Consider the following 17,806-nt stretch of genomic DNA (forward strand, 5'->3'; position numbering starts at 1 on the left):
TTTTGTTGTTTCTGATATGCAAGAACAAAGGGCTGGTTTGGTTTTGTGGCATAACTTGAGCTTACCAATTTTTGTCAATCCTAAATTTTGGCAAGTTTTAGCATGACTAATCTTGACAAGGAAAAGTTGTGTTTGGATTGAAGTCAAAATAGCCTAAGTTAACTATTGAAATGGCCTATTTTTCTAGGCTAAGCAAAAATTTAACTTCAAACCAAATAGAAAACACTATTGAAATTGCCAAATATTAGTAAAGGCTAATTCAGGCCACAAACCAAACCAGCCCAAAGTGTAGAAGGTGGATTTTGGTGACTTGAAGTTGTTTCCACAGGCCGCTATTCAGCATGGGCCTCCACTCCCGGATACCTGGGCTGAGGCCCGTAGTGGCGAAAACCAAATGGGCCATGGTCCATGAATTTTCTGTGGGCTGGGCCTCCAGGCCCATTAGAAGGTGTAACAGCTTCGTTCCACCATGGCGCGCATCGGCGCATGCAGGAGGCGGGAGGGAACGTGCATGGCGGTGTCCCTCCACGTGGATGCACCGTGCGCGGCGGCCGCCCGCCACGTGGGCCGGTGGGCCGGCTCGCCACGTCGGACGCCACCCACCGTAGCGACGATCTCCTGCTCCATGCATATACCGGACGTGATGATCAACTCGATCAGTTGGACTAATTATCTACGTCAAAGGCAGTCAAAGCCTGAAAATATTCATGAGGCAGCATTATTTAATATATATTTTGTTACTAATTTTACTTTGGGTGGGTGTTTCGTTTTAGGCCACCATTTAACCATTGTTTTTACTTTAAATCGGGTAATTTTATTTTCTTTAACACTTTGGGTCACCCTCAACTCCTTAATTTATCAATCTAAATTCAACTTGCCATGTGTAAAAAAAGATCTACAAACAGTTGAGGAAGTTTTATTGACGAGTATAAGCTGTTGTACCATTCATATGCTTGAGAAGAGAGTTGAGTTAGTCCAAAGGCTAGATTACCCGATCCAAAGTGAAAACTTGATTAAATAGTGATCCAAAGTAAAACACCGGCAATAAAAGATGATCCAAAGTGAACTTTACTGTGGTGTATAATATGATTCGACAAAATGAAGTCACCATGCAATTATCTAAAAGAGAACACTTGCATGTCGTGAACATTCAAAGGCACATGTGCTATATATATGCTTGCGACAACTATATAATTAACTATGTGCATATATCTTACTATATTATATATCTATACATGCTTAGACTTGCACAGACAATCCAAAGCCATGAAGCCACGTCAGAGTTGGACGACACGTGCATCGATCCATGTCGTCAAGAAGAAAAAAACGAAAGGGAGCTGCTGGGTATCAATCAAAAAAGAAAAAATCAATGTGCTTTGATAGCTTTTAGCTTTGCAGACACTGTACGAAAATTCCGTAGAAAAATTCGATCACTTTGTTATCGATTCGATCGATCGATCCGTCGGATCTTTAAATTTCCAACCGCACGATGACGATGGAGAACTGGAGATGATTAGGTCTCCTTTATACTCCATTTGTTTAATACTATAATTCATTATAACTTTTTTCTTGTTATACTTTTTTTTAATTTGATTAAATTTGTAAAAACTAGCAACATTTATAACACTAAATTAGTTTCATTACACTGAATATATTTCGATAATATGTATGTTTTTTGTTAGCTAAAAATGTTACTTTATTTTTTATAAATTTGGTCAAATCTAGAAAGGTTTTGCTAGGAAAAAAGTCAAAACAATCTATAATATGAAATAGAGGTAGTATTGACTTTTACATGATATATAATTAATTTTCTCTTGTAAGAATGCCATTTAGGGTTTGTTGTTGGCGCCATTGCTTTTGGGAACCTTTGGGAGTTTATTAGTGGTTTTTTCCCACCCTCCCCGGCGTTAGGAGGTTTACTTCTTATTAGCTAACTTTTTGTTTATTTTCTTGTGTTTTGATTTTTTTTTCTTGTCCCCGGTAACGGCTTTCTGTTTGTTGTGTTGTGTAACTAAACATTTTCTTTTTTTCTAATATATCGACGTGTAATTGTTTTGTACATTCGCCGAAAAAAAACATACGTGAGAATGTTCACTGAAAAGAAAAACAGATCATGTACGTATTGCAAGTACCGGTTTTTCTCCTCTAGGAACATTCTCGTCCTCTCACTCCCTTTTAACGTGGCATACACGAATGCCTCTCAAAAATAAATCAAAACCAACGATTTATTTTCATAAAAGAAACTAAATTAAAAAATCGATCGCAGGGCTCCATTACTTTTCTCGATCGTCAGGCATTCGTGTATACGCCGTCAATTAATAGATCTCCATATATCTTCAAGAAACAATGCCTATAAATAACTAGTTCTACATACCACAGCTCACTCAACTCGATCGACCATATACATATAGAAACACTTTCTTCTTCGTCTTCCTCGATAGCCAAAATACACTGTGCTTGGAGATCATCAATGGCGATAGCGAAGAGCGAGTGTGAGCGCCTTGCATGGGCATTGCTACTGGAGAGCAACCTCCTCGTCGGCAACCGTCGCAGCAACGGCGACGACGACGACGACGACGTCGATGTGGCTCCAGCTGCCTGATTTAATTACGGATATAATATGATTATTACTACTGATCATCTAGACTATATTATGATGAGTATAACGATCTCTACGTTAATAAGTTCTGCATGGTCTAAGAGTACTCATCTACATGCAAATATGCAGCACTTTCAATTAGTCCTGTAATAGGTGATCACTGTGGTGAGTGTGCAGACTGCAGAGGTTTTGCTGTGTACTAGCTAGTTAGCTACTCGTACTAATTATTCGATGCATGCCTTTATCTATTAATTACTCCTACTTACTTATGTGATATATATAGTTGGCAATAAAGAGGCATGGTATATATGAATATATCTGGAGTGCTATATATATAATGGGAAACTTATGTATATATGCGCAATAACTCTAATGTAACACGACGTGTAAACATATGGTTTGTCAGGTATGTTAACTATATATATATATAGAGAGAGAGAGAAATAATAATTTAGACAAAATTTCATGCTCAACTACTGTACTAGCTAGCTAGTGGAGTATTATATTATACCTCTTGTGTATTAATTAAACATTAGTGTTTCTGTTCCGTGGACCATATATGGTAGTGATGGATTTTGGGGGTTTCAGTTTGTTTTCTTCCAATAGCCTTCGGAAAACCATATCCGAGCACTTTCATGGTAGATGACCTGAGTAAAATATATGTACTTTCTTTTGCCGAATTACCCTCAATTATAAGTTTGGAACACATTTTTTTCTCCCAACAATAGCCTTTGGAAGACAGTATATTTCCACTTGATGTACATGACTAGAAAATTTAAAGTGCATGCATGAGATGAGAGGCCTTTGATTGTTCAGTCATATTATTTCATTTCGCAACTGATGAGACGATATGATATTGACACATGATATGTAATTATATATAGAGCTATATCTAATAGAAAATTCATTCTTAAATCGAAGTTCCTGTTCCTGTATCAACGGTTTGCTGGTTTGCAAAGATGGTATATCAACATGATTATATAGCTATATGTTATCTAATTAATGCTACTTTTAACATATACAAGTTAATAAGTTATTTGTGCCATAAAATCACACATAGAAAGCTAGAATGCCTCACTACAAGTATAATATTGATCTTAAGAAAATATATATTAGGAGCCTTTATGCTAGACACGGTTGTACCTAATAAGAGAAAACTTGTCCAGCCAAGCTAAATTGTCAAATAGGTCGAATATTTTGCATCCTGCATGAAGAAAGCTGCAGAATGGCTTTTCAGCTACAAGAAGGTGAGCTAACCAACTCCTTTGAAATTAATAACAAATTAAAACCAGAGCCAGCTGACTGCTAATACCCTTGCTTTGGCCAACAACCAATGTCAAGTTTGTCAACTAGTAATCAACTAATCTTGATCAGATCCTCCTATAAATTGACGAGAAACATGCAGTATTCAAATCATCAAGCAGCTCCTGGTTTTGCAGCTCTAGCTATTGCCTAGCAAGCTACTAGCCACTGCTAATCTTGCCATGGCTTCCAATTCGGTTCTCTTCGCCACGGTACTCGCCATGGCCGTCGTGCTCACCGGCAGCAGCAGCTGCCAAGCGGCTCGCCTCCTCGCCGACGCAACACCGCCTGCCGTGCCGGCGGTCACCTTGCCACCGATGCCAGCCATTCCTGCCATCCCGGCGGCGACACTGCCGCCGATTCCGGCGGTGCCAACCGTGCCGAACGCCGCGTTGCCGCCCATGCCGGCCGTGCCCAAGGTGGCACTGCCGCCGATGCCCGCGGTGCCGGCTGTGCCCACCGTCCCCGCGGTGGCGCTGCCGCCGATGCCCGCGGTGCCCGCTGTGCCGACGGCGACGTTGCCGCCGATGCCGGCCGTGCCCGCCGTGCCGAACGCCGTGCTACCGCCCATTCCGGCCGTGCCGAAGGTGACGCTGCCGCCGATGCCGTCGATTCCGGCGGTGCCCAAGGTGACGCTGCCGCCGATGCCATCCGTGCCGATGCCGTTCTTGGCACCTCCTCCTTCGGCATAATTAAGGACGCTGCCAGTGCTTGTATATTTAGTGGGTCATTTGATTTGATTAATCTTTTGGTTATGTATTAATTTCCCCTGCTTGATTTGTTTTCTGTGTGTAAATGCATGTTGTATACTTGTATGCGAGTTAATTTTTTTTGTAATTTGTTCAAGCTGTACATGGAGTGCGCGGCTATAAGTATTTGTATATGGCATTTGTTTATATAAGTTCATTTTGGTTGGTTTAACTTCTGTTCATATTTCATAATGGTTGTATTTTGTTGCATATATATGTCTTTTGGTAACTTGGATCATTAATTGTATCAACCGAGATGTGTGGGCCGGTATTCTAAGACGAAGTACAATAAAAATGGTTCAACACAATAAAGATGACTCAACAGGCTGTATATAGAAAACTACATATATAAGTAAAATCCTACATAGATTTGTACTATCTATAAAAAAAGACGGGAATATACAATATATTTTGTGGGTTTTCATTGGTCCGAAGATAAATATATAAATAGTGGTGGACTAATGGAATAATTACTATTGTCATAGACACATGTGGACCCATATGTCATAGACAGCGAGTGACAAATCATTAATTGCCACATCTTAAAAGTGGCAAATAGTTAAATGTCCCGCGATCCGAATCCCCGGTCCCCACAGTACTCCCGCCCGGCGTTCTCCTCCGCCTCGCCTCCACACAAGCCCAACCATGAGCAAGACCGGCCCCCGAAGCTTGGTGTGGTTCCGATCCTACCCAAGCCCTCTCTAAGCTCTAGCCTCCCTCATGTGCTTCCTACTTTCCTACTCGATCTTGGCTAGGATCGGCAAGCAGGTTTCTCCCCAAATAACCCATCCAATTTATCGCCCATTTCAGTTCGTTCTCACGACCGGCAGTAGCGGTTTCATCAGTGCGGAGCAAGATAGGAGAGGAGGATCTAGCATATCGTGAATGGCAGCTCCCCTCTCCCACAGTCGGATCTAGCCATGCAGAGGGGCAGACATTGAGGGATTGATGCAGACATGTTCGTGCCAAGAGCCTACAAGTCGAGGCATGAGAAGAAAGGCTGAGCCACTGGCATGGATGGCCAAGGATCTCACCTTCTTTGCGCTTTTTGTTCCCGGCTACAATGTCTCGTGCTTACCAAGCTAGTTTTTACTCTAAAATTAGCCACAACGTGGAGCTACCGCAGGAGATCGGATCATATTTGCCTTCTTGGTGGTTGTTCAAGACTTCTAGCTGGATGATGAAGGGACAAGGATTTTTACACCTAGGTGTCATGGCACCCATCATTTGTATATGACTCAAATGGTTATAGAAAAAATTAAAAAGATTTAGTAACATCGACTGCGATGATATAAGTCTATATGCAAACATGCAAGACTAAATTTCATCAACAAGTAGAGAAATAAAAATAATAAAATCAGACAGTGAATAGGATCCGTATAGCGCAAATAAAATTTAGAGCAATTTTACGGTCCTTAAGGAGGTACCATGAAGTATCATTTTTTTCTATTGTAAATTTGGTACCTCATGGTACCTAGGTAATGTGAGGTACCAAAATTTACACTAAGATTTTGGTACCTCATGGTACCTCCTCAAGGACCATAGAATTACTCTAAAATTATCATTTTTGTTTCTTCATATATAGATCTAATTTAGACTTGCATGTTTTTATAGTGTCTGATATATATTATTATAGTCTATCTTATCAAATTTTGTGATCAAGTGTTTATTTGAAAAAAAAAATGAAGTCATTTTGATGGTTCTTAGTTCAAATCCTTCAAGAATATCTAAGTAGCTATAGTCCCTATAGATCGAGTGTTTATTTGAAAAAAAAAGGACAATAATGCTTCAGAAGGTAAACTGTTTGAAAAATATAAAAGTACATGAAGTCATTTTTTGAAAAGATAGAGATTTGACATGGGGTCGAAATTTGTTAAAAGAAATTAGTTATAAGACGAACTGGACATGACTTTTTTTTAGAAAAAAAATATATATGGAGAAAACCTGGCCAACCAAGTTATATATATTGTCAAACATAGGTTCAATATTTTGCATCATGCAGAGAATGGCTTTCAGCTGCAAAAGAAGGTAAGCTAACCAACTCGTTGAAACAAATTAACCAGCTAGCATCTGATACCCTTGTTTTGGCCAACAACCAATGTCAAGTTGTCACCTAATCAATCAATCTCTATGATCAGCTCCTCTATAAATTGCTGCGAAAGATGCACATCTTTGCATCACCAATTGAGCAGCTCTCGTTTTGCAGTTCTAGCTAGCTAGCCACTGATCTCTCAGCCATGGCTTCCACTTCGGGTCTCCTCGCCACGGTGCTCGCCATGGCCGTCTTGCTCGCCGGCAGCAGCCGCAGCTGCCAAGCGGCGCGCCACCTCGCCGACGCAACACCTCCTGCCGCCGTGCCGGTGCCTACCGTGCCCGCTGTCACATTGCCACCGATGCCGGCCATTCCTGCCGTCCCGGCGGCGACACTGCCGCCGATGCCGGCGGTGCCAATCGTGCCGAACACCGCGTTGCCGCCCATGCCGGCCGTGCCGAAGGTGGCACTTCCGCCAATGCCCGCGGTGCCGGCTGTGCCTACCGTCCCCGCGGTGACCGTGCCGCCAATGCCCGCGGTGCCCGCTGTGCCGGCGGCCACGTTGCCACCGATGCCCGCGGTGCCTGCAGTGCCGGCGGCGAGCTTGCCGCCGATGCCAGCCATGCCCGCCGTGCCGAACGCCGCGTTGCCGCCCATGCCGGCCGTGCCGAAGGTGACGCTGCCGCCGATGCCGTCGATGCCGGCCGTGCCCAAGGTGACGCTGCCGCCGATGCCATCCGTGCCAATGCCGTTCTTGGCACCTCCTCCTTCGGCATAAGGACGCTGTCGATGCTTACACATTTATTGGGTCATTTGATTTGATATCAAGCTTTTGGTTATATATTTCCTCTGCTTGATTTGTTTTCTGTGAGTAAATGTATGTTGCATGCGAGTTTTTTTTTTTTTGGAATTTTTGTTCTAGCCGTGTTTGTATATGGAGTATGCTTGGCTATAAGTACTTGTATGTGGCATTTGTTTATAAAAGTTTCATTTTGGTTGGTTAATTTTACTTGTGTTCATATTTCAGAATGGTTGTATTTTGTTGCATATGTCTGTTGGTAACTTGGATCATTGTCATTGTATGGTAAATTGAATGTGGATGTTCTAAAAGCAAGTGCAATAAATATGACTTGGCACGGTAAAGATGGTCCGATACTCCGATAGGCTATAGGGAGGAATACACGCAAGCACAATCTTATATAGAGCGGTGAGAAAAGAAAAAGGGGAATATATACTGTAGAGGACTTTAGATTTGTAGTTGGTTGTAGTTTGAAAAAAGAGGAGAGATATAATATTTTGTGGGTTTTTATTGTCTAGATTTTAGAAGATAAGATAGTAGTGGGCTTGGTTAGGGTGAATAATGACTATTGTACAAGCTAGCTGCTATACTGCCTATAGGTGATATGGAATTTGGCTATAGCTACCGGTTAGCTTATTATTATTGTTGTTGTTGTATGATTGACACTAGATCGAGAAAAGGTGCGACAAATTAAACCATTGCAGTGAGTGTGACAGATTTTCCTGAACAGTATGGGAATTGAACTTATCGCTGTAAACAAATTCTCGTAAAATTCATACAGGCCAGTGTGAAAATTCTCATTTCTGATTTCTTGTTCAGATCATGGTTTTACCATTTTCTTCCTCCATGTCGATGCCAAAACAATGATAGAAGCCTTCTTTTCCCAATAAAATCTGACTGGTACACCATAAACAGTTAATGCGTAATAATACAGCACATTTTCGATTTTTTTTTCCCAATACACTATATAGAACTATTATGTTACACAAGAAACCATATGTTACCATATATCGATTTTTTTTAAAAGAGAAAATAGCTCTCTATATAGTGTATATGTGGCGACGGGCCGGGCGTCTCATAAATCAGAGGTCATCATGTACTCAAAGTTCACATAGGCTGAACTCGCATGCTTCAGAAGATAAACAGTGTTTGAAAAATATATAAGCACCAGCTAGCTGGAGTCCCTTTTTTTTAAAAAAAAAGATAGAGATTTTACATGGGGTCGAAATTTAATAAAGGATTAGTTATATGACGGACTGTACTACATAACTTTTTTTAAGGTTTTATATGGAGAAAACCTGGCCAACCAAGTTATAATATTTGTCAAACAGAGGTCCAGTATTTTGCATCATGCAGATTGCAGAATGGCTTTCAGCTGCAAGAAGGTAAGCTAACCAACTCATTGAAACCAATTAACCTGGCAGCTGATACACGTACTCTTGCTTTGGCCAACAACCAAATGTCAAGTTGTCAACTAATGAATTAATCTATTTGATCAACTCCTATAAATTGCTGCGAAAGATGCACATCTTTGCATCACCAAGCAGCTCCAGTTTTGCAGTGTTCTAACTATTGCCAAGCTAGCTAGCCACTGAGATCTCTCAGCCATGGCTTCCACTTCGGGTCTCCTCGCCACGGTGCTCGCCATGGCCGTCTTGCTCGCCGGCAGCAGCAGCAGCTGCCAAGCGGCGCGCCATCTCGCCGACGCAACACCTCCCGCTGCTGTGCCGGTGCCTACCGTGCCCGCTGTCACCTTGCCACCGATGCCGGCCATTCCTGCCGTCCCGGCGGCGACCCTGCCGCCGATGCCGGCGGTGCCAACCGTGCCGAACGCCGCGTTGCCGCCCATGCCGGCCGTGCCCAAGGTGGCGCTGCCGCCGATGCCCGCGGTGCCGGCTGTGCCTACAGTCCCCGCGGTGCCCGCTGTGCCGGCGGCGAGCTTGCCGCCTATGCCGGCCGTGCCCGCCGTGCCGAACGCCGTGTTGCCGCCGATGCCGGCCGTGCCGAAGGTGACGCTGCCGCCGATGCCGTCGATGCCGGCCGTGCCCAAGGTGACGCTGCCGCCGATGCCATCCGTGCCGATGCCATTCTTGGCGCCACCTCCTTCGGCATGAGCATCAGCAGCATGCTACCTGCAGTGGTCTACATAAATTGTGTCATTTGATTGGGACTTTTGGTTATATATTTCTCCATGTTTGATTTGTTTTCTATATATGTGTGTAAATGCTTGTACATTTATGCGAGTTATTTGTGATTTGTTCTAGTTATTGGGCATCTTTGTATATGGAGGGCTCGGTTATAAGCACATGTAAAATTATATATATGGCATTTTTATTATAAGTTTCTTTTGGTCAGTTTGAACTTGTACATGTTGGCTTGGCAGTATTTGTTGCATGCCACCTCTTTTAACAATTTGGATGATTGCCATTGTTCGGCCAATGCCACATGGGGATCTTAACCTCATGCCCACAGGAAAAAAACCTCCTTCGGAATATGACAAATTTTCTCAAACAACACCTTGAGAAATGAAGTTATTCTTATAAAAATATCATAAAATTTGTATATTTCGAAGGGAGCCGAACTTAAAAGATCTCTCTTCCAATTCATGAGTCATGATTTTATCCTCGTCTTCCTCCACGCTGATGGCGACGATATATAGATATCTTCTGGCACCATATATATATATATATACCATATATATATATATATATAGTACTAGTACTTGCCAACGAAATTTGGTAGTTACATCTTAAAATATAGCATGCAGTTACATATGCGCATGTTATCAGATAAAGTATTGAACAAATATTTTAGAAATAGATTTTTTGTTAGATTATGGAAATGTCTTCAGAGAAAAAAAAACATGTTGCATTATTACATATTAATTGACAGAAAAAGTATGTTGCATTATTACCTATTAATTAATTAACTGCGGGAAACCATACATATTAACAACATTAACCATAACTACAATCCTATGGAGTACATGAGGCAAATAAAAATCAGAGGTCATTACTTTTGGCTGTGTGCACTAAATTATATATACAGAGCGTGGAGATATAATCATATTCCATAAACTAATTAAATAATAATAATCACGCAAATCGTCACAGACTCACAATCCACACAGGCTAGCTGAAGACTGATGCATCTGAAGATAGCAGTATTAATTAATTTGCAAAAGTTATAATTATCTCATGTCTAGTCAAATTTTAAATTTTAGTAATTAAGTAGCTGCAGTCATTATGGATAAAAATAACTTCTAGTTTTACTATGGATCATACTCTCTCCATACTCGTAAAAAAAGTCGTTAGGACAGTGACACGGTTTCCAAAACACAACATTGACTTTCTTATTTCTACAAAAATATTTATTAAAAAGTAATATATGTATACTTTTATGAAAGTATTTTTCAAGACAAATCTATATATATGATTTTTACATTTTCAAACTCAACAACTTGAGAGTTATTTATGATTTATATTCTCAAGGTTTGACTTAAACATTGTTCTAAACGACTTCCTTTATAAGTACAGAGGGAGTATATGCAAACTTTATGGAGAACACTGTAGTTTACTGATACCATGCTAAAAAAAATAGTTTAACGAAGTACAACCGTTCAACTGCTCTCAACCTGATGCCTTGTATGAGATCAGAAAGCTAGCTAGCTTGTGTTGACAGCTGTTCTAATGATTTGAGATATATCAAACTTGTCAAAACAGTACACTTGTGCTGATCTAATCACATTTCAACTGTCTATCTAATCATAGGTGAGCTAACCGAGGAAGAACAATGCAACATATTGGGCCACCTCTATTACCACCTGATGATCTCTTCTTCCTAACCAATAATTAACAAATCCTTGCAGATGGTTTGGAAGGTCAACAACCAGTGTCAAGATCTGACCATGCAATTAGCTTTGTGAGCTATAAATGTATCCATACATTGCTTTGCATCAAACAACACTGAATTTATTGCAGTAGTTAATTAGAACACTGAATATATTAGCTGTGCTAAGTGTAGCTAGCTCAGTGGGCAAAGCAAGCAATATTTCAATGGCTTCCAGCTCGAACTTGCTCGCGATGGCCATTGCCGTGGCTGCCGTGCTCCTAGCGGGCAACGGCAACACCGGCCACGCAGCGCGGCACCTCGCCGACACGACCGAGGCGCCGGCTGCCGCCATTCCTGCTGTTCCGGCCATGCCGAAACCGACGATCCCCACCATCGTCCCGGCGGTCACGTTACCGCCGATCCCGGCCGTGCCAAAGGTGACATTGCCGCCGATGCCCGCCATCCCGACCGTGCCGGCGGTGACCATGCCACCGATGCCCGCCGTGCCGGCCGTGCCGGCGGTGACTCTGCCGCCGATGCCCGCGGTGCCCACCGTGCCGCCGAACACTGTCGTCGTTCCCGCCGCCGTCGTGCCGGCGTTGCCAAAGGTGGCGCTGCCGCCGATGGCCGCCGTCCCCAACGTTCCAATGCCATTCCTCGCGCCACCACCCAAGGCCTAAACGTAGCTCGTTTCGCCATGTGTGCACGATGAGTGTCAGTGTGTGTTTAATGCTATTTTGTTGATTGTACGTTTTTGCATGGCGTACAGATATTTTGTCATTCTTTCATGTATGTACTGTATACTATATATGTGGGCTTGTACTTGATTGAATTTTATGGAATCGGTTGTCGAGGTTTCTTGACAATAATCTCTGAATTTTACTACAATTCCTGGGTTGACCGACACATAAAAAAGAAAATTCCATTCATACCATAATAAAGATCGAACAAATTTGAAGAATACAGTGTAGAATTAATAGTACTACCTTGCAAAATTGTGGTACTACTTAAAATAGCCGGCTAAACCTTTCTATGGATAGGGTTTTATGATTTTCTCCACATAAAACCATATTCTTTTGGGCTACTTTTAATATTGGAATCAAAAGAAAACAATTATAAATAGGAACTAGAGCATCCCTATCGCTTGCCCCGTGCATGGCCCCCCGTGGGCTAGGGATGAAAACGGTCGGAAATAATCGGAAACGGTACATTATTTTATTATTTTTTTCGAAAACGAACGGAAACGGTCTGGAAATTTTCATATTTATGAATTCATCTATTTAGTGTCAACTTCAATGCCACGCTTACAGAAATAAAAAAAAACTAAAATTTGAAAACGGTAACCAACGGTAAAATTATTATTATTATATTAGTTTTGCGGAAACGGTATCGGTACGATCGGGAAGTTTCCATACCGTTTTCACCCCTACCGTGGGCTGTGCTCGGCTCGGGGCACATCGGCCCCCGGGGTGCGATCCCCTATGGGCGGTGCTTGGGGCACATCCCTCCCACCCTCCCTGTGGTCGGTGCCCAAGACACCTCTATCACCTCTTGGGCATATTTTTTTCTTTTTAATCCATGTGTGTTTTTATTAAGCTTGGGCCTTTTTCCATTTTTTTTTCTATAGCAGGCCAAATCCAACAAGATGCACACTTGGACTTCGTAGGCCACATGCTTTTTTTTGTTTTTTCCAGATTGCTATTTGAATCTATTTTAAAACTGGATGTACAAAGTTTATAGGTATAAAATTCACATGAACAAAATTACATAAAGTTTATATGTTCAAAGTATTTATGCATAAAATTTTCGCATATAAATTGTTTCTAGGCCAAAATGATATGCTACTAAATTTCTTTCAAATTAATATATACAAATTTTATCTATACAAAGTTTCTATATACTAGTACAAAGTTTACACGCAACAAAATGTCTATTTGTATAATTTATATATACAAATATTTTGATATACAATCTATCTATAAAAGGAAAAAAAAAAGAGGTTAGCTATTGGTTGTGACCCGCATAAAACAAGAAACATAAGTGGGCTCTTTTTCTCTATAAGGGTTCATTAGCTTACCTAGGAAGAGAAGAGGGAGACCTACCTGGGAAGAGAAGAGGGAGGCAGGTAGCGCTACCACACGAAGTAGCACTGATTTTATCATGCGATCGCACGTCCTAGGAGGCACATGATCAATTGCGAATTAGACGAAGCCTTTGTAGGAGAAGTAATCTTGTGCCAACAGGTACTTCTCTATGTCCACCTAGACTTTAGGAAAGCACTAGGACTTGGGAAACCTTGCCCTTCAAGCAAATAAAAAAAGAGCCAGATTGAATTCATGCTAGGAATCCACCAGTCAGACCGTCTGAACACCTACAATCAGGCCATAATTCATTGTACATTTGCACTATATTAAAATAAATTTTAAGGTGTCTTAAGCATACAAGTGGACTAGGAATCAAAAAATAAATCACCTGTAACGATAATAAGTAGATATGCAGATGCAAACCGTGCTTTCATTGAGTGCATGTAAGCAGGCTACAATGTTACCTTCTTGTAGAAAGTCAGAATATAAGGCTAATACCATGGTAGATTGTGAGTGTTTAGTCACTTCTGCGAGAACTCATGTTCTAACTCTACACTCCTACGTCTGCCAAGTTGTGGTATGAATGTGATAATTTTGGAGCAAAGTATTTATCGTCATATCCAATGTTTCATTCATAAACCAAACATATAGAAGTTGATTTCTATTTTTTACCAGAAATAGTATATATCGAAAGAAGCTTTTGACAATTGAGTTTATTCATTCATAAGATTAAATTGTAGATGTTGTCAAAAAAACAAATAACAAAAGGGCAGTTGAAGAACTTTTATGTTCGATCTCAATCTAGAACACGGTTGAGAATATTGAGAATTGAGATTGAGGGAGGCTGTTCTGTTTCGATAACCTATGTCTGCGTGCGTGTGTATCTAATGTAATCATATATCATCCGTATAACCGTGTAGGAATCAAATTCATAGCTTATATAGTAATTTTATCATGATGCAACCACCCTAAGTAGCACACGGGTGCAGTGATTGAAATTTCGAAAACCCCTCCGGCACGCAACTATTTCGTCCAAAATTTTATCCTTTTTTCCATTTTAGTCAAATTTTGATCAAATTCAATCAAATTTTATTCAAATTTAATACAAACCAAACTTTGTATAATCCTCGCCTTTCAATGGCGCCATAGAATTAAACACGCTTTCCATGCATCTCTATTATTCCACATTCCCTTTATTTATTGATAGACATTGGATTACCATTAAGCCAGCAAACAAACACTAAACCATCACCAGTCAAAGCACTCTCAAAACAATATTATCATGGGAAGAAAACGAAATTAAGCTTCAAGCTTTGTCGTTGTTGTCGTTGACCAGCAGCAGGTGGTCCGGCGTGACGGCGGCCCAGAACTCGCCGTCCTCCTCCAGCGCCGCCATGTGCTCCGGCGCCAGCTCCACCTCGGCGTCGATGCCGCCGCCGCCGCCGCCGTCCCGCCCCGGGAACAGCGACACCTTCCCGTCGTACTTGTTCCCCTTGCCGCTCCTCGCCGCCACCGCCTTCCCCCACCCGAAGTCGCACCCGTACATGTCGAACCGCGGCGAGCTGCTCACGAACACGCCGCTCGCGTCGAACAGCCTGAACGCCGACACCGACGGCGCCGCCGCCGAGCGCGCGCGGATGCGCTCGTCGGTGTGCGCGGCCACCGCGCGGCCCACGGCGGCGGCCGCCCACCCGTGCCCGCGCGCCAGGAGCTCCGACGCCGGCACCGCCTCCGTCGACGCGGGGAGGATGCTGTTCCCGAAGTACTCCGGTGGCAGCGGCGGGCGGAGGCGGCCGCGGCTGTTGACCGACGCGCGGAACACCACCTCCCGGCCCGGCGCCAGCCGCCGCGCGCGGGTGACGCACCGCCATAGCAGCGAGCTCAGCGCCTGGAACCTCGTCACGGCGGCCGCGCCGGCTGCGTCCCCGGCGGCGAGGAGCTCCCACCGCGCGCGCTCCTTGAGCGCCGCCAGTGACTCCGCCGAGAAGTGCAGCATCCGCTCGCGCAGCAGCGGAGGTGTCGTCGTCGTTGTCCTCGCGATGAGCCCCGCCAGGTCGTCGTAAGGGAGCACCACCGGCGCCGCCGCGCCGCCGTCGGGCGACCAACGCTCCAGGAGAGGCGCGCGCGACGTCGCCACCGCGTTCTCGAGCTTAGCGCGCGCGATCTCGGCCCAGGCGTTGAGGAAGTCCCAGAAGGCGGTGCCATCGGAGAGCGCGTGGTTGTACACGAACCCAAGGAAGACGCCGCCATCGACGAGCTCGGTGACCTGGACGACGAAGAGCGGGAGCTCATGGCCATCGTAGTTGACAGCCTCATCGAGAGGGAAGAAGGAGCGGACGATGCCACTCGGGACATCGACGTCGGGAGGGAGGATGTCAGCGGTGGAGACGCCATCGGCGACGGCGTGGACGATCTGGGCGCCCTGGCCGTCGCAGTCGATGGAGACGGAGCAGCCGCCGCCGGGGTGCTTGTCGGTGGCGAAGCGGCCGGCGACGGGGTAGTACACGTGGAGCGCGTCGGCGAGGGCGGCGGCGAGATGTTCGACGAGGTGGAGAGTGGCGGGCGGTGGCCGGAAGAGGAGGCCCTTCTGGATGTAGTCGGCGGCGAGGAGGGACACGTCCCAGGTGGTGAGCGGGATGCGCTCCCGCGGCCGTGGCCGCGATGGCTTCACCGTGCGCGTCGACACCACGCGCACCGGTGGCGATGGCGGCGGCGTCGGCGGCGGCGGCGGCATCCTGAGGAGATTGCGAGCGTTGGGTGCTCTTCTTGTTCGATCAAGTAGAGAATTTCCACCTCTATACTAACTCACCTCTCCTTAATTAATCTTGTGTTTGTGTGTATATATAATCTAATCTTTTGATGAGTTGCTAGTGAAGTTCATTTAGGCTGTGTTTAGTTTACTAAAGTTTGAAAGTTTGGTTAAAATTGATATAATATGATAGAAAAGTTGTGTGTATGAAAATTTTGATGTGATGAAAAGTTGAAAGTTTGGAAAAAAACTTTGGCCTTAGACTTGGTACTGATACACGACATTTTGCAAGTCGTCACGTCTGACATGAGCATGCATGCCTGCTAGTACGTTCAAGTGTTCAACTAATCCTAGAGTAAACCATTGGCTTAGTGCCATTAGCACTAGGGAGTACTCTAATTTAAAAGCAATAACACAAGTACACACCATAGCCCTTCTTTTATACCCCTAAAATAAATCAACTTTTGTATTTAAAGACTAGCAATCCCGAAGGCCAAATCCTAAGGTTCAAAAAAATAAACGAAAGGATGAAGAGGAAATTCAGTGGAAGGTGCATGTGCTCAACCCGATCATTTACTTTATATATTTACTAGACTAGATTTCAGATATTATCTTTGACTTACAGGATGGCAGATTAACTCAAATCTGATGCAGAAGATTACAGATCGATAGAGTCCGTCAACTAAAACTGTGCTGCTGCTTACGAAACAAATATCAACTGCAAGTGTAATAGCTCTTCTTGTTGTTTAACTCGTACTCCCTCCGTTTTTAAATATTTGGCACCATTGACTTTTTTTAAATATGCTTAACCGTTCGTCTTATTTAAAAAAATTAAGTAATTATTAATTCTTTTCATATCATTTGATTCATTGTTAAATATACTTATATGTGTATATAGTTTTACATATTTCACAAAAGTTTTTGAATAAGACGAACGGTCAAACATGTGCTAAAAAGTTAACGTTGTCAAATATTTCGAAATGGGGGGAGTATTATATACTCCGACAGTCGGCATGGCAAATCATCCCAAAGCTAAACAGTCCATCCGGTCAAGGTCTACATATTACATATTTCATGCAAAATGAGGTGGTAATAACATATGATTAATTGAGTTTTAATTATTACAAAATTGAAAGATGGATTAATCTGATATTGTAGAACAATTTTCATATAGAAAATTTTCGCACAAAACACATCATTTAACAGTTTGAAAAGTGTGCCACGAAAATCTTTATTTTCATCTTCATCAACTTTTGTTGGAGAAACGAACGGGACTGATCAGCATCATCAGGCTACAACTACTTGTTCAATTAACTAATTGTAAGAATTAAAATGTCGGAATAAGCATATTATTTCATGGAAGACTGTAAATAAAAATTGTTATCAGAAAAAAGTGTGAAAAATTGTTTCTGGCCGGTAAATAATCTCATTATCGATTTCTGATAAGAAGTCTATAAATAAATTCCGTAAATAAATAAAAAAATTGTAACAGATTTATATTCTAAAAGCTGCCAAAAGTTTGATTTTATTATTTTACTAAAAATTATTAGAAGTACATGTCTAATTTAATTTTCTAAAACTTTTGATACTATTTGTTAATTGATATATATTGTAAGTTTACATAGGATATGTAATGTGTTCTAAGAGTAAACATGAGTGCT

The 17,806-nt window shown here is 42.8% G+C and overlaps 5 protein-coding genes across 5 annotated transcripts; 4 read left to right on the forward strand and 1 right to left on the reverse strand.

Moving 5' to 3' along the window:
• The first annotated feature begins 3,756 nt into the window (after positions 1–3,756).
• On the forward strand, positions 3,757–4,822 carry LOC4342376 (protein PELPK1). The gene has a single exon (XM_015789238.3). It carries the CDS (start codon positions 4,084–4,086, stop codon positions 4,591–4,593), a length of 510 nt encoding a protein of 169 aa, XP_015644724.1. The 5' UTR covers positions 3,757–4,083; the 3' UTR covers positions 4,594–4,822.
• Positions 4,823–6,823: 2,001 nt separating this feature from the next.
• On the forward strand, positions 6,824–7,686 carry LOC4342377 (protein PELPK1). Its single transcript, XM_015790081.3, has one exon. The coding sequence runs from the start codon at positions 6,888–6,890 to the stop codon at positions 7,458–7,460; it is 573 nt and encodes a 190-aa protein (XP_015645567.1). The 5' UTR covers positions 6,824–6,887; the 3' UTR covers positions 7,461–7,686.
• Positions 7,687–8,989: 1,303 nt separating this feature from the next.
• Positions 8,990–9,835, forward strand: LOC4342378 (protein PELPK1). Its single transcript, XM_015790082.3, has one exon. The coding sequence runs from the start codon at positions 9,089–9,091 to the stop codon at positions 9,593–9,595; it is 507 nt and encodes a 168-aa protein (XP_015645568.1). The 5' UTR covers positions 8,990–9,088; the 3' UTR covers positions 9,596–9,835.
• Positions 9,836–11,441: 1,606 nt separating this feature from the next.
• Positions 11,442–12,200, forward strand: LOC4342379 (protein PELPK1). The gene has a single exon (XM_015790779.3). The coding sequence runs from the start codon at positions 11,537–11,539 to the stop codon at positions 11,990–11,992; it is 456 nt and encodes a 151-aa protein (XP_015646265.1). The 5' UTR covers positions 11,442–11,536; the 3' UTR covers positions 11,993–12,200.
• A 2,266-nt stretch (positions 12,201–14,466) lies between these two features.
• Positions 14,467–16,217, reverse strand: LOC4342380 (uncharacterized acetyltransferase At3g50280). Its single transcript, XM_015790253.3, has one exon. The coding sequence runs from the start codon at positions 16,128–16,130 to the stop codon at positions 14,703–14,705; it is 1,428 nt and encodes a 475-aa protein (XP_015645739.1). The 5' UTR covers positions 16,131–16,217; the 3' UTR covers positions 14,467–14,702.
• Between the last annotated feature and the right edge of the window lie 1,589 nt (positions 16,218–17,806).

Source organism: Oryza sativa, chromosome 7 (assembly GCF_034140825.1).
Source record: "Oryza sativa Japonica Group chromosome 7, ASM3414082v1".
NCBI classification, from domain to species: domain Eukaryota; kingdom Viridiplantae; phylum Streptophyta; class Magnoliopsida; order Poales; family Poaceae; genus Oryza; species Oryza sativa.

Coding starts and splice junctions, on each gene's coding strand:
- LOC4342376 (XM_015789238.3), top strand. CDS start 4,084: ATGGCTTCCAATTCGGTTCTCTTCGCCACGGTACTCGCCATGGCCGTC.
- LOC4342377 (XM_015790081.3), top strand. CDS start 6,888: ATGGCTTCCACTTCGGGTCTCCTCGCCACGGTGCTCGCCATGGCCGTC.
- LOC4342378 (XM_015790082.3), top strand. CDS start 9,089: ATGGCTTCCACTTCGGGTCTCCTCGCCACGGTGCTCGCCATGGCCGTC.
- LOC4342379 (XM_015790779.3), top strand. CDS start 11,537: ATGGCTTCCAGCTCGAACTTGCTCGCGATGGCCATTGCCGTGGCTGCC.
- LOC4342380 (XM_015790253.3), bottom strand. CDS start 16,130: ATGCCGCCGCCGCCGCCGACGCCGCCGCCATCGCCACCGGTGCGCGTG.